The 25394-nt window shown below is 37.2% G+C and overlaps 1 protein-coding gene across 1 annotated transcript in view; it reads right to left on the reverse strand.

Annotated features, from left to right (window-relative positions):
- Positions 1–25394, reverse strand: part of smyd3 (SET and MYND domain containing 3) — a 76240-nt gene that overhangs the window by 36532 nt on the left and 14314 nt on the right. The window contains exons 2-5 of the mRNA XM_005796222.3: positions 15782–15845; positions 14199–14306; positions 13897–13954; positions 12918–13075 (exon numbers count right to left, since the gene is read on the reverse strand). Of these exons, the coding sequence (XP_005796279.2) occupies positions 12918–13075; positions 13897–13954; positions 14199–14306; positions 15782–15845 (388 nt within the window). The remainder of the gene's footprint in view (positions 1–12917; positions 13076–13896; positions 13955–14198; positions 14307–15781; positions 15846–25394) is intronic.

The raw sequence follows: 25394 nt of genomic DNA on the forward strand, positions 1-25394 counted from the left end.
AAATTAAAACAAGCTCAATAATTTCCATTTTTCTCTTCAATCTGGTGCTTTGGTCTCATCTAGTGCCTTTTTATGAATGACAATTTTGTTCACAAAGACTTCAGTATTCATTTTATTTGTTGTTTTATTTATTTTGATATTAAAAATGTCTTCCAGTTCCAGTGTTACATGTTCATTAGAACCTAACGTTTATTGATCTTTGAGAATGTGTCCTCGCATAATCATTGTATAAACTAAAAATGGTCTCAAAACAACAATATTACCATTTACTGCAATATCTTCTGGGACAATTAATCATCCAGCAGAATTTGTTATCGTGACAGGCCTAACCCCAGCTACACTTGATCCTCAGTGCTGTTTTCTTCATGGATAGTGCAGTCTGTGCTCCTTCACCTGTGAAAATGGGAAATGTCCTTGACTTGCAGGGATAGCCGTACTCTCTCAGAAAAAGAGAAAAAAAGAAGGAGAGAGAGAATGAAGGTGGCTGAAGGAGCCATCCAGTATTAAAACACCGAATATAACACCTTTCCCCCATCCATCAAGCCCCTTACACTCTATAAGGTCGGTCAATATCAGCCTGACCGTCATTATGAGACATCATTGCCACGTGTTAAAACTGGATTACATACAGCCTTCAGCTAAATGACATTCATAAGACCAGAGTGAGTCTGAACTCGACGCAACAAGCAATTCTATGGAGCTGATGCACAGCCAAACACCCTGCCTGCAGAGCTGACCATTCATCAACCATCTATTGCCTTTTTTAATCACTAAATCTCTAATCTGCTGTCGTAACAGAACAATGAGTCCCACAAAGCTACTTCTCTCTCATCTGAAGCCATTTGAACCATCGCTCAGTTATTACAGGTTTCCTCCCGAAGGCCTCTTTCTTTCCAGCTAAAACTGGCAACAAATGTGTTACCTTTGATGAGAGCGGAGACAGCATGGCAGCGTTTAGGCTCGGATGAAATCCACAACAGGTTCTGAAGTAAGGAGCCACGCGGCGCAACGAGAGGAGAATTTCATGTGATTTCATCAGTCATTAAAATGCCACAAGTGACCTTTAGAAAAGGGGAAATATGCATAGTCAGGTTGAACTAAATATCACAGTAACAGCAGGACAGTGACTAAAAATGAGGTGAACGTTGCAGCAGCAACACCTCTAAAAACAGACCTAAAAACATCTCTAATAACTATGATTTAAAAATAATTTTTCATTACAGCATTTAATAAGGGGGGTTTCTCTTCCTTTAACACACATTTTATGCTCAGGGGGCTTCCAAATGGAGTCAATTAAAGGAGCGCCCGATTGTAATTACATAGTTTTAGATACACTGGCCCAATGGGACTGCAGTGCTGCTGTGTTTGTCCTTCCCCTCCCTGTCATTTACCCCTCCCACTGCTTCACGGTCTCTTCATCTCCTCCTGGGGGTGTTTCCAGGGAGGAGCTCATTGTATCCAAAATTCCCCTTTAGTCTCTTGAAGAGGCAAATACAGACATCGCTGTATTTGGGACATTATTTCAGGGATAATGTCCTGAAACTATTATCAGGACATTATGTCTGTATGTTGGACTGTATCCAACATACAGAAAATTACTACAATATATTGTTTTTCTTTGTTTTTGTTTTTTTAAAGGGATCCAGAATTAGTTGAACATGTTGGCCTAAATATGTTGTAATTTTCCTATCAACTAAAAAATTGCTGTTTGTGATATGCAAAAACTCAAAATTACTTCAAAATGTGTACATCTTTTGTTATATTTTTCCCCCATGGAGGTCACCATTTCTTCACCTGCTGGGTTGATGAAGCGTTTTGGTCCTTTCTGTACTGGAGTCTACAGAGTAAACACAGAAAGGCTAACTTTACCTGAGCTGCTGTTTATCATATTGTGTTTGACTGGAGTAATTTTAGATAATGCCACACTGTGTCACTATCGGCTGCAATTAAAAAAATAAAAATAAAAACAGTGAGGTGAATCTGGATGCTTCCCACATGAAAAAAAGATAAGAGCGCAGTGGGATAGAGATGGTACCAAACACAACTTCCAAAGGATCTAGATTTGTGCTCTCAACATTTCTCTCCAGTAGACTTTGAGTCATTTATAAGAGCAAAACTGACAAAGGTTCTAACAAAAAAAGCATGATTTACATGATAAATTAAAAAAAGCTAAAAATAAATGCCATACTGACAGTTTTATCTACAAAGCGTCTAAACCCCGCTGCCACCGAGCGAAAAACACTTGGCGAAATATCAGATAGCGCTGGAAGCTCTTTTAAATGCTAACGGAGCTCTGCTGCAGTAGTACCAGCGGCAATACTGTTGCTCTGGACGAAGACCGAACCGGACACAGAGCTACAGAAGCACTTACCGGATCACACAGTCCGACCAGAGGTACGCGTCATTCATCATTTCATTTACAAAGCTGAAGGAACACCAGCTGCTACGGCCAACTTTTCCTCTTCCTCCGTTTGGTCCTCCTTATCATCGTCACCTCTTGTGATTCCTATATTTCCATAGATTTCAATGCGCTCCGGTTCAATTTGAAAAGGATTAAAGACATTACTCATCACTGTTTTGGCTGTAGTTGGACCATTAGACATCATTTACCCAGAATGCATTGCAGCATGAACAACATGGCGAAGTTCGTGCGACAATATTTTATTAAAATTTATAAAAACTAAACAGCCTATAGTATTATTACTGTATTGTTTTCACAACTAAAATAAATATTTCTCAAATAAAGTCTATTGTTACAACTACTCATGGATCCTTTTAAAATAACATATGCCTTGATCACTTTATTTTCCTCTGTGGATTTCCATAAACAGATCAAATTAAATTCAACTTAATTTAGACTACAAATATGTGACGACAATCTGAGCCAACCAGCCTGGACGATAAATCAACAACATATATGGCAATGGATACATGATAAATATCAATAAATGATACGTCTGATAGAATATTAAATAATTTCAGCCTCTTAAGGCCAGCTAAGTAAGGTTGTTGGAATCAACTCACTTACTCACTCTTTGGTTACCTAGCAACTAACTAACTCACTCTTTGGTTACCTAGCAACAACCGTTTGAGTAGCAGTTTTAGATTTTGCCACAGTGACTCATAACTACCGGAAATAAAAAAAACTACAACTTGGAGTGAGGGAAGAAAATGAGTACAAGAGCTTAAACTGAGGAAATATTTAAAACAGAAATAATTATCAATACCAACTGATATGAAACCCTTAAATTGTGAAACGCTTTTCAGTCATATCGCTCAATAAATGACAGGTTAACTCTAAAACAATAATCATGAAATAATAATAATAATATTCTGTAAATTGTTACCGTGATGTTTCTTTTAAACAGAGTCATGCTAATGTGTGTGCCATCCATTAGATACCTTTCTGATGTAAGGGTAAACACGCCGTTAATCCCCCAAATGTTATTACAAAGCCAGTTCTTCCTTTTCCAGTCAGGAGCAGTAAGCCAGCCACACAAATGAAATATGCATTGATTATTTGCTGGGCCCTAACTCCAAAAATAATTCCCTCCTTAATGAGGTGCAGGAAATAGGCTTTGGGATTTCAAAGTTTTTGGAGCACATTAGCACATTAGAAGGTGGAAAGAGCTCAAATTTCACAAAAGAGATTGAAAGTTGCGACGGGTCTTTCTCACTGTCCCTGAAACAAGAGCTCAGGGTGTTGTGCTTGGCTTGGATTTCAGTAAAACAGAGATGAGAAACAGATGAGAGAAAGAACCCTGAGGAACCTCATTTATATTCAGGATGAAAATAACAGGACTGATGAAGCATTTTTTCTTTGAAGCTTTACATGCTGCAGTATCACAGCACCTGGGCCATGTACACATCGGAAAAAATACATTTTCAACAAGCTTAATGAACCAAACACTGGCTGTCGCAGGATCTGTTTAGCATTTCTGAGGCGACCACTGACGGTGGCGAGCCAAAATCTTAACACTTATTGGTTTAAAACCATCAAGTCTGATAAAGTCTGTTTGAGTTTATAGTTAATTTAAACTTTTTCAAATATTTTATTGCGACTCTCTGAGCTCTGTATGTTTAATTTATAGGATGGGGGAAACCATTATTCAACATTTAAACCAGCTGAGTAATCACAGCTGTAATTAAAATTACATTTGCACCAATAAAATCTAAGGCAACCCTGTCCTTGACTTCAATTATGTGTAACACAAAGAATAATTAGTGGCATTTATTCAATAACAGCTTTTTTTGTTTGTTTGTTTTGAAATGAGTCACATGTGTTAATCAGATGTCATTTTGAGACTTTTCTACTTTGGGAGCCAAAGTAGTCCAAAAGACTAAAATCACTCTGTCCTTCTAAAATCTTGCAGAAAATCCTAAAAGTCCATCGGATCGGATCGAATTGTATAGTTTGTCAAATATCGTGATGCGTATCTTATCGTGATCAGAATATCATATCGTATCGCATTGTGAGATTATTGCATCTCTACACACCTACTTGCTACCAGACTAATTGACTAGTTAACTGAATAAAAAATATGAATAAATAATAAATTGAGCAATTGGTATTTTAGTGAACTACATGAAATAAGATTCATGTGTCTCATAATTGAGTAAATATTCTCATAGAAATATCACATAAAATCAGATTACATCTCTATACTAATTCAAAAATAATAGTTTTGAGACTGGAAATAAGGATATTGATCTGAAACTAGTATTAAACTAACTCAAAATAAGTCCCTGAAGGTCTGAACCTGCATCAGTGCTTTAGGTGATTCCTTGATGCTGAGAGGAGGCGGACATTTTCTCAAGATTATTTATCTGGGGAAAACATCAACACGTTAGCTGTAAAATCAAGGAAATGGTTCATATGCGAGTCTTAAACCTGCCAACTGAAGCATGTTGAGTCCGTTTCCCAAATGGCCGGGGAACTGTTATGAAAAGATTAAATAATGTCCCTGGGTTTTTGGTATCATATTTGTGGGGCTGCTGGGCCGCGGCTAGATGTGTACAGCTGGGATATAACTTCATTACATTTCATCACTGTGCCTCTTCCTCACACTGACCAACTTCAGTCAACATGAGTAAAGTAGGGCAATTTTACCAAGCAATATGAAAGCACAGAACATAGAGAGCGAACTCTGGTCGGTTGAAGTGAACTCTGATGCAGTTCGAATTCACATATGGACATCAAGCGGACCGGAGACCGCTCCAAAAGCAGGAAGTGAACTGCAGTGCGGGGCATTCTGGGTAAATACAACCAAAACAAACATGTGAGCCAAATGCTAGCAGAAGAAATAGATCCTGTTATTTTACCAAAGACAAAAGAGAAATCCTATAATCGCTAAAACCCCACTCCTTTTCTGTTTACATTTCGTGAAGAAGGACTTCTTCTTCTGAGGTTTTTGTGTCATTTCCTTCAGTGGTTCTTGGTGTAGCGCCACCACAGGCGAGGAAGGAGAACAGGTTTTTCAAATGTTTGACGGTACAGAGAGAAAGTGAACTGCACAAGCTGAAAATGCAACAAATTTTTCTTTAGATCCTAAAACAATTTTCGCTTGGTGGAAACTGACTTCAAGCATTCGTAATGAGTGGATATCTCTCATTTTGGCAAAATTGTTTTAGCTCAGCCAAATTGGACGCTTGTAGTTCTTTTTAAGCAGGTTTTGTCTATTTGTGGATAGTCATCTTGATGTATTTTACTACAATCCTGAATGATTCTTGAATGTCTTCATATTGGGGAATTGTGTGTTGATTTCTGAGGTATTTAAGTCTATTTTGTGTTTTACACTATTGAATTTCCTTTGGATTGAGACAGTACAGCAGTGATCAGAGATGGTTGCATCTATTGCAACATGCTTGATTAAGGGCATAAATCTCTTAAACATTATTTTATATCAAATATAACAGTAGTAAATGTAATATATTTTTGAATTTCTTTCATATTCTACTGTTAAATAAGCTTCAAATACTGACTGCTGTCTGATATGTTGATATAGATTTTTCCATTGATTGCAAATATTATTTTCACTTAATGTTTCTAAAACATATTCATATTTCTGTCCAGATAAGAACAGATTTCATACAGCTTCTGCAAATGTCACTAAATGTGCTGTGAACTGCTAAACTAAAGTCTGTTGTAACCCACTTGAATCATAAAAATAATTACTTTACAGAAGAAGATATGTTTAGACCTTTTCTGATAAAATGTCAAAATTATTCTGATCATTGCTGCTTTGTTTGCAGTGACTCAATGCTTGAACTATGACTCTGAGAAGAGCCTCTCAGCTGTTTATATGCAGACATCATTTAGGTTAATAAATCAATAAATGATTTAAACATGATCATGTTTAAATACCAAATTAAAGTACTTTCCATTGAGTGTGGGCTTTTATTTTGGCTTGAATACAGAACCAGATACAAGAAATAAAACCTGTGAGTCTTGTCCAGTGTTGTACTAAAAATATATTTCATCACAGAGGCGTCAAATGTCAGGCATGAGGCCAGGAGGGGGTCAATAATCCACTGTTTTATTATGTTTAAAGGGTCTCAGCCCAGCAGCAGACAGGTCTTTTAACAGGTCATCTTCTCAGCGTGACAGGTTAATTTGTGAGTTTCCTTTAGTAGCACAATGGGACACTGGATAAAATACACAAACAGCAACTTTTTAGTAATTTATCACCCTTCTTCAAAGTAACAAATCCATCAAAGTCACTAAAGAAGAATAAAGACAGCTAAGCTTAGGAGAGCACAGGATGAGCCGTCAAGGAGACAATGATGATAAAAAAAGACAACAGACGGTGGCAGCTTCATCTGGAACTAAGAACTGTTCAATTCACATCCACAGAACACTTACATTTTTACATCCCCTTAAAAAATCACCTCTGAATAATACAAAACATCAAAATTTATTCAGCTTTGCATTTTGCCCTTGTGAAAAATGTGGAGGCGCTCCATGGATGAGATGGGAAATGAAGAGTAGGCATTGGTCCACACCAATCAAAAACGGTCTCTATGTTGGGAGTACTCCTTGCTCCAAGATTATGTATTTTTTTAAAATTAGGACCTTTGTTTTAGGGAGATGAATCAACCCAAAGAAGAGGAAACTGACCACTGAGGTGATCATGGTATGTGTTTGTGAGCATAAAGTTTCTGGTCCGACAATGCTTTCTTCTTTTACTGTGACCATTAGGCTGCATTCACACCAGCTCTTTTTAGTTCATTTTAATCGACTCCAGTTTGTTTACCTAGAAAGTTCGGTTCGTTTGTGTAATCGGACTCTGATGTGGACCAAAACAGTGAACTCTGGTTCATCTAAATGTGAATGCCAAGTGGACTGGATATCTCTCCAATAAGAGGAAGTGGACTATAGTACAGGAAATTCTGGGTAAATACAGCCAAAACAAATGCGTGAGTCCAAAGCTAGCGGAGGAAATGGCTCGTGGTCTTTTACCAACAATAAAAGAGAAATACTACAGCTGCTAAAATCTGACGCTACTCCATTTTTGTCTATATTTTTTGAAGAAGGAAGCTGCGCGCTTCTTCTTCTTCTTCTGAGATTTTTGTGTCATTTCCATCAGTGGTTGTTGGTGCAGCGCCACCACAGGGGAGGAGAGGTAAAGGCTTTTCAAAGGGTTTGTATCGTTTGCGAAAGCGAACTGGACCAGCTAAAAATGTGACAAATGTTGTAACGTTTCGCCCATATTGAACCAAGTCTACCGGACTACAAGGTGTGAAAACAGCCTCAGACAATTTCCGCTGATGCCCACAGATAATATTAAACCAATAACGGCTCTTCGCTTAGAATCCTGCTGCATGTTTAGCATGATGTTTCATCTCTGTGCCTGAGACGGATGACGAACCACAACAGAAATGACAACATTAAGGTGAATATCATCAGGATTTTGGCATTTTTGATTACAGTTTTCGTCATTAGCCATTTGTCACCGTGGTAAATTACAGGCGAAGTGGACATGCCACGCAACGCTTTTATATTCTTGTGTAGGGTGCCGGTTTACTAGGATTCCAAATCACTGCTATTAAATGGCTCTGATTTCCTCTGCCTCACTGGAAAAAATCACCATATAAATCACCATTTTATGAACAAAAAACAAGCTGGAGACTTTATTTATGGGTGAAAGTAATACAGTAATATGCACTAATGCAACTTAGGCGTTACAACCGTAAAATTTCCCTTTCTAACAACTTTCGTTTGAGTTGTCAGCCGACTTCAGCTTTTATTTGTACTTTTTCAAATTTGATTTGATTTGTGGAAATCAATATAAGTATCTTAAGTCACGAGCCTTAACACAATTGAAAAAGAAAAGCTATAAAAATAATAAATGCCCTTTAACACACCAGTGTGTCAATCCTTTTAATTTGCCCTCGACTGCTTCCATCTCTACCAATTTCTTCATTTTCATTTCCTTTACCTCCATCTGCTCTTCTCCTTCCCTTTCCCTCATGTCACTCATTTTTCCTACCCACTCTTCTTCCCTTTTTTTCTCCCCACTTCTCCCAGGACACCTCTCCCACCACACCCACCCACACACAGCCAATCTTTGTCAATTAAGCAAATGGTTTTTATTTTCCCCTCACATTACACTTTCTGTGTCTGCATTCATGATGAAGTCAAAGTCATTACAGTAAGCTGGGTCGCTCTGCTGTGTGCGTGATTCTGCAGAGCCTAAGCTAATTAGGCTGCGCCCATGAATCTGCCAGCTAGGCTCACAGATACAGAAAATGCTGCATAGATAAGGCTGAACATACCGACACATTCACACATGGATTATGTTAATGAGTCCAAACTACTAAACAAACATAATCAAGGTGGTGTGGGTGGAAGGAACGATGTTTACACTCTTTTTTTTTTACATTATTTGGCAAAATTAACATAATTTTTTACTTTTAAATCCCTTAGCTAAAAAAAACTTTTGTTTTAAATAACACTTTTTGCACATCAATTTCAAAGAACAACATCTACTTTCAGCCATGAAAAACTGGAAGATCACCAACTTCTCCGTTTGATATAAACACATTTGAAGGAGTCTTCTTTCCGTTTAAGTTCTCAACTAATCGCCGAGAAAAATAAAAGAAAGGCGTGACAATAAATTAGTAGAACCTCCTACAAGCAAACAAAACTTACTACTACAGACATGCACAAACTTTATTACAACCAACCAAAACAAAAAGAGAGAAAATTATTACAACCAGGACACGTGAGTCTAAATAAAACCACATTTACTCACTCCTGGGTCGTTGGTGAGAACTGGTGGAGTTGTGTATTTATATCAGGGATGCCAACATTAACGCGTTGCAGCATGTGGTTAATCTAAAATGTTAAACACATTAATATTACATAATGCAGATTAATCACATTACCTGTATTTTTGACCTGAAAGCCTTTCTACTGCAGAGGGTTAGCCAGTTCAAAGCAGCGCGTTACTCGCCGTTCTACAATGCAGAGTCTCAAACGCAAGAGAAAAGACGACAATGCATTTTATTCATAAATGTATTGGACATCATGAGATCTCTAATTAGTTTTTTAAACCTTCTTGAATATGAAACTTATAAGACCGAGATGTTTCTTAAAAACATGTATGTTTGCATTTCAAGCTGATAAAGTTAAGCAAAGTGATTAATTACAATGCTAAAACGTGATTAATCCAATTAATGTTTTTAATGGATTGACGGCACTACTTACATATAATCTGTCTGTGATAAATTGCCTCTATAAATTAGTAATGAATATTACAGCATAGTTTTATCTCTCTTCCCATTGCAATTCCCACAATTAGGCCTATGACAAAATGAGAAAATGCAATTTTTCTAAAATTTAAAATCTTTAAAGTGGCAGGTATTATGCGTTTTTCCAGGCACACATTGCTGTTTTATAACATAACCTAGTAACTAAGTTAATTCAAGTTGTAATAAAAATGCTACTGAAATCAAATATGACTTAAAATTAATTTTACTTCCTAATTTAACACCTTAAAATTGGAGAGCTGTCTCTTTAAAACCTCTTTCTGAAACTCTTTCAGGAAGTCATTATAACATCACTACTCTATCAACTCTAACAATGTTTTTACCAGCGTTGCACTGAGAAGAAGTTTATATAGAATAGACTTTATTGATTGAGGGAAAATTGCTTATTCTTTGACAAGCTACTCCATCTAAGGTGTTAAATATTAATAATACAAATATAACCATGAGAGGTAAAGTTTAGAAACATAAATATAACGGGCTGAGCAGATGTGCAGTTCTATCAGGTGTTGCTGCTGGCTAGTCTGTAGGAGCTGAGTGGGGGAGCGTCTTGGAAACTGCAGCTCTGAGGAGGAGCTGCGCCTCGAAGGCGGGGCTAGGTCCACACAAGCATTTTGCAGAGCTCAACGGTTGCCATGGAGATTCAAGTATTTCTCAGACATGCATGAAAGAATCAAGGCAAAACTCCAGGCATGTATTTGATGCTGTAATAACATTATACCATGACCTAAAGCTCAAGACAGCCCATCTTACATAATACCGTCCCATTAATAATAAATTTGTGCAGTAAAGAAAGGTCCATGTAAACTCAGGGATGCTACTCTGATGCCTGAAGGCTTGCATGCAGGCTTGAACAAAGAACCGTTTGCGGTCGGACGTTAAAATCCGATCCACAGCACATGTGTTCACTCCTGGGAGACGGGGGCTGCCTGGGGGAAGCAATACCATGTGCGTAGGACATATCTCATCTGTCACAGCATATTACAACATAGCAGTGTGGATGAGCACAAATGCATGCCGCAGCAATCTGTCTGCATGACTTATAGATGCACATCAACTCCAATGACAAAGCTAAACACAGGCAGATTTTACAGACGGTGGTCAGAGACTGAAATGCTGCACAATCAACGCTGAATGAACAAACTACTCCCTAAAGAACGTAAGAATTATTATATATCTGTTCATTTTATATACACCAGCTATCTGTATGTGTATTCCCTTTGGATGCACTCAAAACAGTAATGGTGTAGCTTTATTTTGTAAGTCAGGGTGAATCCATACAATGTATTTGTTTATGTAAGACTATTAGGACTAGAGAGGAGGTGTTGGTACAAAGAATGTTTTTTCTTTCCCAAAAACCGGAGCAGCCTCAAACACACACACAGTCACAAACATGAGCATCATACAGTAACGGCCTATTTTGTTAAGCTTCCTGAAAACTCCAAGTAGATAATACTAAAGTCCTCATTTGTAATGTAAAAAGAGAAAACATGAGAGGAGGAAAAGAGGCAGCCAAACAAACAGGCCTGCGTGTGGAGAGGAAAATAATAATAAAAAAAGATGCATGAAAAAAGACAAAAAGTAGTCCACAGACAGAGGCATGCTGAAATGAATATCAGGGAATAAATTTAACAACTTCTTTTCAAAGCACATCCGTGCTGTAACAGTGCCCCCTGTTGGCAATCTATGAATTACACAATTTGAATTAAACCAAACAAAATGCAAACAAAAATATCACAGAAATATTTTGTAAATATTTTGTCAGTCAAAATTTCTGCAGCAGTTGAGACACTTTTCACTTAAGAAGTTAAACAAAAATATAATCAAAGCAGAGCCTTTCTGTGTCACATCAGGATGCAACTTTGATAAAAGCACAAATACTTTATGTGTAAAAATCAAAATCGCTCTGAATTAAACGGCAACATATTCACATGAACCCAATCTCAGAAAAAGTAGCATCTTTATGCAAATGTGTACGAATTTCTATGTCAACAATCTACATTAAATGTAGCCAGTTACATTTATTCAGTTATATTTACTTTAGTAATTAAAAAAAAAATACTTTTCACTACACTGTAGTTTTCCCTTTTACTTGAGTAATCGTACAATGAAGTATCACTACTAAATTTCTAAATTTCTAGATCTTTTACCCACTGTGAGTAACTTCAATTAATAAAGAACAGGCTTGTTTAAAAAAATAAAAATCACCAGATTTTTGGTTAAATCTTGATTTAGAACATTTCTCCTTTGCCTAATTTTGTTATTTTGTAATTATGTTATTTATATGGATAATTTTCATCTTGACCTTTAATATACCAAAATTAAAATTTCTGTTCAGGACCACAGTTTTATTCTTTCCAAAAAGAATATAAGACAGACCAAAAATTTATATTTTGGTCCATCGGATGTTGTAATTTTAAAATATTAAATGATCAATGTTTTGGTAACTTACTCAGTACTTTAGTAGCCTTTTTACCAAATACTTTTCTACTCAAGTAATTTAGCTGGGTAATTTCTTAGACTACTTATATGTATGTGTTGAGCACTCGTTGCTCAAAAGTGCGCATTATCTTTGCATTTACTACAAAAATTATTAATGAGAGATTTATGAATTTAATAACTCAGAGAACAGCTTTAATTTAATAAACTTATGTCTGGGGGCTTATGTTAAATTTATCATTTTATCTCCAGAATAAACATGAATTAACAAGAAAAAAATGCCGAGATACTTAAAAGAAAGTAATTCTGCAGGGTATTTTTACTGTCAAAACCCCAATTTCCAATTTTTGTGCACTAGCAGCAAACAGACGGACAAAATACAGCCACACTTCTTAGAACGGCGAAACAGCAAAGGCCCACAGGTAATACAGAAGGAGCAAATTCCAGACAAGCATCCTTTCACGCTGCAGTTTAAAACCTTGTGAAGGTGGTTTGTGTGTTTTGAATGAACAAGACTTGATGTGTTGTGAGAATACACAAACAGAAGAATACGATTACAGAAGCAGAGCGTGGAACAGATAACTGAGGAGTGGAGGCTTAAACTAATGAAGGCAGGTTGTGTATTTCTCCTTTTGTAGGATGAAACACTTCTATGTGTTTTTATCTTGAGCTACGGAAAGCAGAATAGGTTTTATATTCATTTCACCAACCTTTGCAATGAGGCTAAGTGGATCCCTGCAGGAAGGGGGCAGGGCTGATGTCACTTCCTGTGTCAGGTCAGAATCTTCTTCCTGTTGTACATACAGTTCCAACATGGACGCCAGCTGAGAAAGCCCTTGCTTCTTCTGCTCAGACATCAAATTCAAGTCTGCAAGAATGTAAAACTTACAATGAGTATTGTGATCAATATTGATCGATAATAAGTGTGATAGAATATTCAATAATTTCATTGAAGCATTCTGGGGGATGTAGGCAGAGGAAAGATTTTAGCTTTCACGGCCAGATAAGTGGTGGAATCAACTCACTCTCTCTTTGGTTACCTAGCAACAACCTGCAGAGTAACGCCGCAGGAACAGTTTAATGTCTGACCACTGTGACGTTTGTGTTTTTTTTAATATAAAAAAACAACAACATGGAGTGAAAACTGTGGATAAAATAGAAATCTCATATCACCAGATTGACAGTAATTCCGATATTTAAAATGAAAAACTAATAAATAATTATTAATCTCGACTGATATAAAAAACTCATATCGTCCAGCCCCAACCTTTATTTAAACATTTATAAGTTTACATTATCTCTGTCTATTACAACCAATTTTTCTCTCACTAAAATTAACTATGTAGAATTAGAAGCTCAATCAAAATCTCTCAAATAATAACAATGACCACATTTTGGCTGACAGATAATTTCCTTAGTGTAAACTCTTTTTAGGTTAAAAAAGATTCCTTTAATTAATTAATTAAAGGTAATTAATTAGAGGTCATAAAGCATTTCCCTGAATGATATGAACTCATGCATGATTGGTACAAAACAACCAGTTAAAGACGGCTCCATTTTGTAGCTGAAAAAGTTGAAATGCAAAAAGAAATATAAGAAATGGCAAATGAGGAAATGACCAGAACCCAACAACCTGTCACAACAATAGCAAATAAACTATGAAAACAAAGTTTTACATTAGATACTTACTTGATTCATGTTCTTCTAAAGTGTAGAGCTCATTACCGACAGTCTTAGGAGGATTTAACTGAATAGCAAAGGAGAGTATAATTAATGTCATTTTTGTTTTACACGTATTTGTATACTTTTAGTGTACTACATAACACCACTTTCCGGTGTAGCTAGATTGCAGTTTTATTTTATTTTTAGGAACAAATGGATTTCAAAAACTGAAACTTCAGAACGCTACATGGTTAAAATAAATAAAGATAGAATCTTGTTTCCACATGTTTTCTGAGTGAGAATAACAAAGATAATTTCTAGAAACTTACCAGAGCAAACCTGAGTCTCGCAGCCAGACGGACTGAGTCAGTAGGGATTCTGGGCAGGAGACGGCGAAGACACTTACACTCTCTCTTATGGCCAGACCACGCTTGTTTCTGCAGAACAGGGTCATTTAATACACTGCTGGATAAAATGCACACAGGCATCTTTCTATTACATTACACTTCAGTTTTAACTTTTCACATACAAAAAAGGCTTTTCTCAATGCCATGTAAAATGTATTTTCAGGACTTTAGATTTAGTCAGAACAACCTCTTATTTCCATTGAAGTTTTGTCTGTGAAGATATGTTTGCAAATTTGGCAGAGAAATTCAAAAAGCTTTGAAATAATCCATAGTTGATAGAAACATATTGATTGTTCATGAATGAATTAGTGGAGTCTTTGATTACAGGTTGAGAACATGTAGGTCATTTTTGAATCTCAATTTAAAAGTAGTGTTAGAAAAAAAATAAGAAAATTTTATTTTTGTCTGTGGCTGTATGATAAGACAGATCTAACTTCGCAATCAATCGTAGCGTAACTGATTCTTTTCTTTGTAATCTTGTTCATTCTTTAAGGCAAAACACAGTGTGTGAACGTAAACCTAAGAATCCCAGTAGGACCTGGGAGAGAAGTGGCAGAGCAGCCATTTTGGACCAAACTTAGGCATTCTTTTGGTTCTGGTGTGGAAAGCTGACACTTTAAACCGCTCCTCAGGCTTCAAATTCATCCTCCCTTTTCACTTCTCCCTTTGAATCAAAGTAGGTATAACAACTCAAAAGTATAGAGGAATTATTTGTTTGTAAACACAGCAGATGCGCGAGGAAAACTTGACAGCAGAAAGACCTGGGCGGTCTTTAAACGCTCACTTGTTGCCATGGTTACACACATTTATCTTGCCGTTTTAACATTAGCTAGCATGTTGTCAGCGTGCTACAACCGACTATCACAGCGTGAGAAAATAAATTATTATACCAAACTGATGTGGACTGATAATCCCTCTATAAGAAATCCTGATTCTTCAGACGTATTAGAGACAAACCAACTTTTTATTAACCTTAGACTTTAATCAGTCATTTGAGTTTTTAACATTAATACTTTCATAATAAAATCTCCATCCTTTTATAAATAATTTGTAGATTAATTTGTTCTGTCCGGGTAGTTCAATGTGTTTTTTCTCCTCTTAAATACCAATTAGTTAATCCTCACCATGTTTTGTGAGGATTAAACACAAAACATGGAACAACATTCCATGTTGTTTCATGGAATAATCTTTGGTTCATCAGTAAAAGTTTGCATAATTCAAAATAAATCTTAATCGTGATTATTTTTATTCTTTTATGTGTGGCAAAGGTCATTGAATGGGAAATGAGCAGGATTGATTCAGGATTAGAGATTACATCTGACAAATAAAACATTTTAATAAAGAAATATGGAGTAAATGAGAGGTTAAAGATCTGATTTTAGGTTTTAATTTTCAAAAAGCACTTCTAATCGGGCAAACAATCCTCATTTGGACGTATATCTTAATTTTTGAACATAATTGTGTGTTCCTAACATCAGGAATAATAAACACAAAGACTCTCCTACCTGGCAAGCTGCATTGCAGTAGCGAGCCATCTTGCACTGAGAACATCTCAACAAGGTCTCTTGTCTAGACAGGAGAGAAAAAAAAAATATTTAATGCCTCACAGACACGTTCAGGAAAAAAACGCTTCACATAACGCTTTTCTGAAAGAGATGACTTTACAAAAAGTCCATTTATTTGCAACCAAAATCGTTTAGGCCAGGGCAAGAATAATTTTAAGAGTAATTTTTCAGAGTTAATGACTCAACTGACCTGCAGTGGAACCGGATTATTAGATTACTCCTGACAGGTTTTTATTACATTTAGTGTTAGATGTGCATTGGTAACTATCTAAGCACCAATATTTCCCAAGTAAAGGTCAATCACTGTCTTGACGTTTTTCAAGTAACATGCTAATCTTGTCTTTTTACATTTGTTGCACTAATCTGACTAATCTGTAACTATCAGATCTCTATCTATTACTATTAAAATCTCTATGATGATGCATTCAGGGACCCTCTCCCCATGGTTAATGCCAGAACATCTCACATAGTGATGTTCTGTGACAGCTGCGCCTCCACTGGTGGTGTTTATGTGCAAATGTAATGTCTGCTGCGTCTGTCTGGGCGAGACAGTTTGGCTTCAGTCTGATAACAAGCAGGAGCCGAATCCGTCGCTCCCTGCAGCCAATTACAGACAGTGGAGTCCACTGCTTAAACACACACACACACACACAAGTCCACGCACACACACACACAGATGTGAATCACAGGAACCCCTTTCAGAGTGTAACATTGTGTCTGTGCATAGGTTAATATGAGCCCAGAAAATAATCTACACAGTTAGAGTGGCTGCAGTATCTAATTTTACAGAATGATTGTTTGGTGGAGAGGACAGAATGACTGATTGAGAGTTTGAGATCCATAAAATTACTGTTTCAGTCCAGTTTCCCTGCTCATAGTATTGCTTTTAAACACAAGAGTACACCAACAATTGAGTTACCAACACAGTAGCTGCCTTTTCAATTACCTTAAAATTGACAACAATTTTGAGAAAAACAAATAAATAAATTCGATAAAATTATTTTTTTGTGCTAGCATGTGGTTTTCTTCCAGCCGTATCAACATTTGAGTATTTTGCAAAACTGCAATCGAAACATTTTCTCACATCATACGAATTTGTAAAACGACAGCATCGCTCAGTTCATCAGAAGTTGAGTTTGTCGTTCGAAAGAGTTGAATCTGTAGTGAAATCAACAATTTCCTCAAAACGCCACATATCCTCTCCCATTTTCTTTTTAAAAATACAGAATTATAGATAAAGAAACATTTTTACTAATAAAGAAATAAGTTTAAATAATCATAAATATATCTGTGCATGTATAAAGACTACAGATGCAGCAGAACGTAAAGAAACATCTGGGATAAGCAAGATGAACAATCAAAGAGACATTAACTTCTCTCTACAGAAGAAAAACATAAACTCGTGGATTCAAAAAGAAATCACATAAGTATATGTATGAATGTAAGCAAAATTTAATTCTAATATTTATTTAAATAGCCAAAACAAAAAGGTTAATTTTACACATTTAGATCAAAAAACAATACAATAGTTAAATACCAAAAGCCAAATGAAGATGTTTTATTAAGAGAAGAAAGCTTTGTAAATAGGCGTGTCGCGATAAACGGTAAGTCAATCAATCGCACGATAAATAAAAACTATCGATGTCATTTTAATTATCGGCATTATCGTCTCTACCGGCCTTTTTCTCTTTCTGTTAATGACACTGAATGAAAAAAGGCTCAACTCTGGTGCTCTCCACTGACCCTCCTTCCTAATTTCCTTAGTGTAAAGCCCAGCGCACACTGCACGATTTTAGAGCTGTCGCCGATTGTCGGCCCATTTTCAAAACCTGAGACCACACTAGCCGACAGAAATCCTAGGTATAACGGTTAGATCGGGTTCGTTCCTGCCGTGTGGTGTCCAACAATGGGCACCAAATAATGGCTACAAGTTCAGTGAACTAATTTTACAACCAGGCATTAATCAATGCTTTACTACAATCTACCTGCAGTACATGTGGCTAGTGTCAGTGTTCAGACTATTTTGAATATAAACAAGAATAAAAAGCATGAAATTTACTGGTGAGATGATGTAACACAACCAGCAGAAGAATATTCTGTGATGTCACTAGTGAGGCAGTCTGTGTGATGTCATCAACTAGACATATATGTACAGAACATAATTCTGCATATCTTTCATTGCTTGCTATATTGCTGACCAGTTCAGACATACTCAAAGCTTTTTCAAATACCGTTCAGGTAATTTAGAAACCGACTGATTTTAGAGAACTATTTAAGGGAAAATGTTTCATCAAAACCCAAGATACCACAATGGAAAGATGGGACCCCAGATGAGAAGGGGATTCCAGCACAACTCCCAAGGCAGGTTCCCTCCTGTGCACCCGAATGTTTTACACGAGGAAATCCAAAGGCTACGTGCTTTTTTGGAAATGGAGAGAGCCCAAAGGTTTGAAGATAACCAACGACTGGCCCACATGGAAGAAGAGCTGGAAGAAACGAAACTCCAGTTAAAAAGGCAGAAAGCTATCAAAGAAGTCTTCATCAACAAGTCCAAAGAGTCAAAGAGGGAACTCGAGAGAGTAGAGAAGCTTAGTGATCCAGCAGCTGTCAGCGCTGCGATCCTTGCTTCCAAAGTGCACAATGATGTGAGATATAAGAATAAGAAGATGCTGCAACAAGACTTTGTCGAATTAAAGACGGCCCATCTCCTCAGCCAGGAAGCATTTTCGTCAGAAATCCAGGCTGAAAAAGAGAAAGGTAAAGCCCTCCAAGAAGAACTGGACAAACTCCAGACTTCTTACGAGGAACTTTGCTCTAAGTATGAAGCTGACATTGCTCTGGTGAGGCAGGAGGCTGAGATACAAACGTTTTGTGAAGAGAGGGATAGTGAGGTACAACAGCTCCTTGAAAATCTAAGAGCTGAAAAGGAAGATATGTTTCAAAACATGTCAAAAGAGATCAAATTTCTGCAAAGCAGCGAAAAAAGTTTGCAGGACGAATTGGACCAGGTCAAACGTTCATATGAAGAACTCGACGGGAAGTATGATAGAGATGTTTCTGGACTTAAAGCCCAAGTAGAAACATACAAGAAAGAGATAGATCGTGAAAGAGAAGCCAGTTCTGAGAGAGCGAAGAAAGACCTTGAGGAAATCACCAAACTGAAAGCTGAGCAAGATCATCTCTATGAAACAATGACAGAAGAGTTCCAGACTCTGCAGCAGAAATTCAACAGGCTCACAAAACATTTAAAATCTAATATAGGCCAGTATGAAGCAAGCCGTTCTTCACTTCAACAGCAGGTGGAAAATCTTCAGATGCAAATAACTGAGGAGAAAAAAGCTCACTTGGAAGACTTGGCGCTACTCCACAACATAAAAGCCATGAATGCCGACGTCCAGGAAAACACAGCAAAAGATATAAAATTCCTGCAAGAAAAGGAAAGGGATGCGCAGACTGAGTTAGAGAAGATTAAAGGTTTGTACAAGGAGCTGAATTGTAGATATGAAACAGATGTTGCTGCACTAACACAACAAGCAGAAAAATATCAGCAAGTAAGTTGTGAGGGAAATATTAAATTGGAAAGAGAAGATGAGGATCTTCAGCTTGCCAACTCTCTGAGAGATGAGAAGGAAGATCCACAACAAAAAACATCACAAGAGTTTACAGATTTTCAAGAGAAGGAGAAAGATTCAGAGAGCCAACCTGACCAGGTTGACATTTTACATCAAGAGGTTTCTTCTGAGGAGGATTTCTCAGAAGAAACCTCATCAGGTTGTTCCACGGATTTGGAATCCACGGCAAAGACAGAGTTCGCTGTAGAAACCATCCAGGAGAATGTGGACAACCCAGATCCTAAATCCATGCAGGATGGTAAAAGGAAAAAGCCAAAGCTTTCAGTTTGGAAAAAACTACGAAACATTCTGTGTTTGAAGAAACAGAAAAAAGAAGGAAAAGAGTGAACGAAAATCAAGAACGTCTCACTTTAACTATCATGCCATGCGACGCTCTGTCATGACAAAAATTAAAAAGGCAAGTTTTTTCCCCCCATTAACCAACTAGAACAAAGATCCCTTCTTAACCCAATTCAAAAAACAATCAAATGCTAAGATGAATTTGAAATAGAAAAAAAGGGGGCAGCACGGTGATGCAGTGGTTAGCACTGCAGCTTCACAGGGAGGATGTGTCAGATCTTTGCTGTGTGGAGTTTGCACGTTCTCCCCGTGCTTGTGTGGGTTTTCTCCAGGTGCTCTGGTTTCCCCCCACATCTCCTAAAACATGTAGGTTAGGTCAATTGGTCAATGTAAATTGCCCCCCAAAAGTGTTCAAGAAACTGCAAGAATTGCTTTAAAAATCACCTAAAAGTCGTGAGGTATCAGCACTAAATCTAAGACTATTCCTTACCCAACGATGGCTGCTTCCTCTACTTTAGCCCTTTTTTAGCTCACTTTTTTAGTGGCAGATGGCACAGTGCCACAACACATAGCTCAATATTTATAGCAACCGATTAATTTAAGAATTAAAATTCTTCTTGTGATAGAAATGATTTCTGTTTATTTTCTCTCTGTTTTTGTAGTTTTATGGTTTGTCCTTTATTTTACCTTCTCTACTCACATTTTATGTTGCACTTGCACTTTTTCGTAGTGAAATGTGTTTAAATCCGGAATTTAAAAAAGGTTAACAGAAGGATCATGCAGTGGCTTTTTAAAAAAAGGTTTCAGGGTGACTGTGGCTCAGTGGGTAGAGTGGTCGTCTTGTGATCAGAAGGTTGTAAGTTCGAGTTCAGCTTCCTCCTGCCACATGTTGAGGTCCCCTTGGGCAAGGCACTTTTGTTGCTTACCGATCTGCATATCGGTGTAAATGGGTGAATGTGACTGTAGTGTGAAGTGCTTTGAGTGGTCAAAATGATTAGCAAGGCACTACATAAGTTCAGTCCATTCATCTTTTTGTTTCTTTGATAAATCCTGTGTTTGTTTGTTTTTTTATACCAAACATAAAAAAGCTGATTTAACAAGTTTGGACTTCTTCAGGGTCCCCGGGTGTTAAATTAAGGTTAGAATTACATCTGTATATAATATTAGATGATAATTGTAATCAGAATTTAATACTCTGGACCCCGAAGAAGCCCAAACTTGTTCTATCTGGTTTGTTTGTTATAAGAAAAAACAGGCTTTATCAAAAATATAAGGAACTGTGTGATCTTTCTGTTAGTCTTTATTTAGAAAAATGTATTCAATATAATATAACAAACTTAATTAAAAAAGTGCAATTTAACATGAAAAACTGAGTAGAAAAAGTAAAAACGAAGCACAATCCATGAAACAGAGAAGATAATCAGAAATTATTACTGTTAGTGAGGAAAATCGATTCTTAAATGAATACATTGCTATAAATAGAAACCTATGTGTTGTTGAGCTTATGTGTAGTCTACTGGTATAAAAGAGAAGAACGACAGGATGCTCAACATCTTCAGAGGCTGTAGACCTCAACACAGTTATCCCGGGTTCAATTCCAAGTCTTGGGTAATCTGCTGCATGTCAGTCCCTTCTCTCTCCTCCAAATCTCCTGTTCAATTACTGTTTAATAAAGGCCACTAGAGAATAAAACACTAAAAATGTGCCTGCCACCACATTGTGCTCATTTCCTCATGTTGAAAAAAAAATGAAAAAAATACAACTCTTTCTTGCTCTCTCTCTCTAGTTCTCTCTCATTCTTAAATAATAAATGTTATATACATATACTGTGCATACACACATACATAAATGCACACACACACACACACCCCAACATGCACACATATACACATCCCTTCCATGGGCTGCCACCTTATCGTGGTGGAGGGGTTTGAGTGTCCCAGTGATCCTCGGAGCTATGCTGTCAGGGGCTTCATGCCTCTGGTAGGGTCACCCAATGCAGAGAGGTCCTAGGTGAGGGACCAGACCAAGTGCAGCCCAAATACCCCTTATGATGAGGACCACCAATGGAAACAGTGTTCCCTCTCCCGGACGTGGGTCAACGGGGCCCCACTCTGGAGGAGGGGCACGTTGGCAAGCGCCTGGTGGCCAGGCTTTAACCCATGGAGCCCTGTCAGGCTAAACAATAAATATTTAGTTTACAAACTACATTTAGCATTAAGCTAAATATTTATTTAAGCTTAAGATTTAGTGACCAAGCTATATATATTATATTGAGCTAAATGATAAGCCTTGAGCAAGCTGAATACTTAGTTCTGAGCTAAGTGTTTGGCTAACAAGGCAAATATTTGTCTCTGAACTAAATATTTAGTTCAGACTAGGGTAAAGGGTACCAGGATTCCGGACCCGTCAGCAGCAGATGAAGCTGAAAAACAGCATGTAAATGAGCACACGGGAGACGCACTCTGTGTTACTCCAATTTCTCTCAGCTTATTTATTGAACAAACCAGCTCATTTAACTGTCAATACAGTCCAATTTATAGTTCAGTAACTTACTGTACACATTAGACATATTCCATCATAGACATCAACATTAGCTTTCCTTAAACCAGAAATAATCCCATAACATCATATTTTGTCACAATTCCCTCAGGTAACATGTACCTTCAATTCACTGCACTTTATATGCATATTTAATCACACACAGTGACATATTTCATGGGCATGTATCTTACAGTAGTTGTAAACTGGCATAACTATCTTAGAATTCAAACTACTTTAATTAAGTGAATGCATTAAATCACAGTTTAACCTTTCACCACTGTGTTTAGAACACAAATAAACCCTGGAGCCTGATAACAGTATATCACTCTCACATCATGGATTATATGTATATCTAGGCCTGTCGCGATAAACGGTAAATCAATAAATCGTACAATAAATTAAAACTATCGACGTCATTTTAATTATCGGCATTATCGTCTCTACCGGCCTTTTTCTCTTTCTGTTAATGACACTGAATGAAAACAGGCTCAACTCCGGTGTTCTCCACTGACTCCTCCCTTCCTCATTTCCTTAGTGTAAAGCCCAGCACACACTACACGATCTTAGAGCTGTCGGCCCATTTTCAAAACCTGAGACCACATATTAGCCGACAGAAATCCTAGCTATAACGGTTTGATCGGGTTCGTTCCTGCCGTGTGGCGTCCAACAATGGGCACAAAATAATGGCTACAAGTCCAGTGAACTAATTTTAAAACCAGGCATTAATCAATGCTTTACTACAGTCTACCTGCAATGCATGTCATTATAACCTATTTACGTCATGTAACGAAGAACAGCTGAAAAGTTACCGGGTTTATCAACTGTGGCAGGAATTTCGCTCCAACTCCTCCTCTTGTCATTTCTATATTCTTTGCATGTTGAATAAACATTAATGTTGTTTCCACATATCATCTCCAATGTCCGCTGGACTTCCGGTTGCGCCGTGTCAGCTGTTTGGGATTCCCCTCCGTAATTTCCCCTCAGAAAACACGGAGGAGAATCCTGCTTTCTGATTGGCTGCCTGTCACATTCAACAGGCTGCGTTAACTATACCAGTCGGGGAAAAACCCCTGATTTAGATCGGAGCGGCAACAACGATCTACCGTAACACACCACACAATCTTAGAAAGACCAACGTTTTAAGATTGTTGTTAGTGTGAACTATTGCATCAGGTAGTCGATGTGCCCATCTTCTCTATTTAAATCTAATTATTACTGAAGGGCAACATAATATACAGACTTCATAATCTGCACTCTTTTGGTTGAATGCAGTATTTATTTCCACTTTTACTTTATGTTCTTTAGGCTTTTTTTTCAAGTGTGTTTTTTGTTAATGGAGACTAAGAATCCATTTTATTTTTGTTTTTGGTTGTTTTGTTTATTTTGTTCATCAGCTCCAGTGTTAAATGTTCTTTTGAAAATAAAGTGTATCTATCTTTGGCAAGAAATCGCATGCATTATTACGTCATTTCCATTAAATCAGTGTAAAAAGGTCTTCAAACAATATTATCGTTTATCGCAATAATTTTTGAGACAATTAATCGTTCGGCAAAATTTGCTATTGTGACAGGCCTATTTGTAAACCATAAGCCTTTATGAAAAATGAATCACTCCCTAATGCTAACTGGTTGTGCCACACTTGGCAGCAGCAGCAACCATCAAGTGTTTTGTGGTAACTGGTGATGAGGCTCTTACATCGCAGTGGAGGAGAGTTTTGACCAGCTGTTCTTTGCACAAGTGTTTTAATTCAGCTACATTAGAGGCTTTTTGAGCTGAACAGCCTTTTTAAAGAGGAGCAATTATTTTTCCAGGAATAATGTGCCATTTTACAGCACAATCGAGTCAACTACGTTGAGTTCAAAATGCTGTATATATCAAACATAACTCAAAAGAAATTTGACTTTGTAAATGAATGCCTTGAAATTGGGTCTGTGTCTCTTTAAGGAGCTCCTACTCTTTCCAACACACTTCATCACAGCAGTGTACGATCGTTCTCAGGTGCGTTGGACTGAGAAGTAGTTTGTATGATGAGAGACTTCGTTTAGGAATCCTAATGGTTGCAACGGGAGATTCAACTATTCCTCAAGGAAGAAAACACGCATGAAGGAATCAAAGCAACATTCAGGCATGGTTATAACTAGGCAATAACATCATAACACGATAGGAAGCTCAAAAAGTAAATTTTACAGATTACTGCCACTTTAAATGTCATCCCACAGCATCTCTAATAAGTCCAATTTGAGATGCTGGCAATTTCAGGACCTGAAACTGCAAAGTGTGTTTATCTGATAACAGCCAATATGATGTTTTTGTCTGAAATGCTATATTGGTTTTAACACCAGATGTAGCAGGACGCACATAAAATATTTCACCAGCAGATCACATTACGATGTTTTCTTTTTAATACGATTTAATCCTGCAGATGGTTTCTGAGTCGTTTTTAAAAGTTCAACTACTCCAAACCTTCCACCACAAGCTGCTCTACCACAACAAAAAATCCCAAATTTCATATATCAATGCAAGACATCACTTTAAAAAAAATGTAAAAGATAAATAAAAAAATGATATCCACACCTGAAAGGTACTTCTGTTGATAAATATCCCATTTGGTTGCTTAAAATGACATTTTTAAGCACATGAAAAGTCCAGTGAGCTTTCAGGTTTACTGAAAAACTCACTTTTATTAGATTTGTGCATGCAGTGTAGAAAAAAATAAATAAAAGCCCCACGTCTTTATGGTTTATTACATCCGGGTAAAATGGAAGAAAATTATGGAATACCAGTAATTAGATCTGACAATGGATGTTAATATGAGCGTACACACACAAAACGAAGTAATGGAGAACATGTTATGATGGATGTTAATACATTAGCCCGCGGCTTATCAGACAAAGTATGGCACTTTTTATTAGAGTGGGCGCCGCTATAAATGCTGCAGAGGACATTATGAGATCCTTGAAGCAAAATGAAGGGATTTAATATGAGTGTGTGCACACACACGGTTCAGCTGTAACCGAAGGCTGTTGCCTCCAACAACAGGAGTTAAGTGTGTCTCTATCAGCGTGGGACCAGACTGGACTGTTGTGTTTAGCCGGAGG

Source organism: Xiphophorus maculatus, chromosome 4, assembly GCF_002775205.1.
Source record: "Xiphophorus maculatus strain JP 163 A chromosome 4, X_maculatus-5.0-male, whole genome shotgun sequence".
Taxonomy (NCBI): Eukaryota; Metazoa; Chordata; class Actinopteri; order Cyprinodontiformes; family Poeciliidae; genus Xiphophorus; species Xiphophorus maculatus.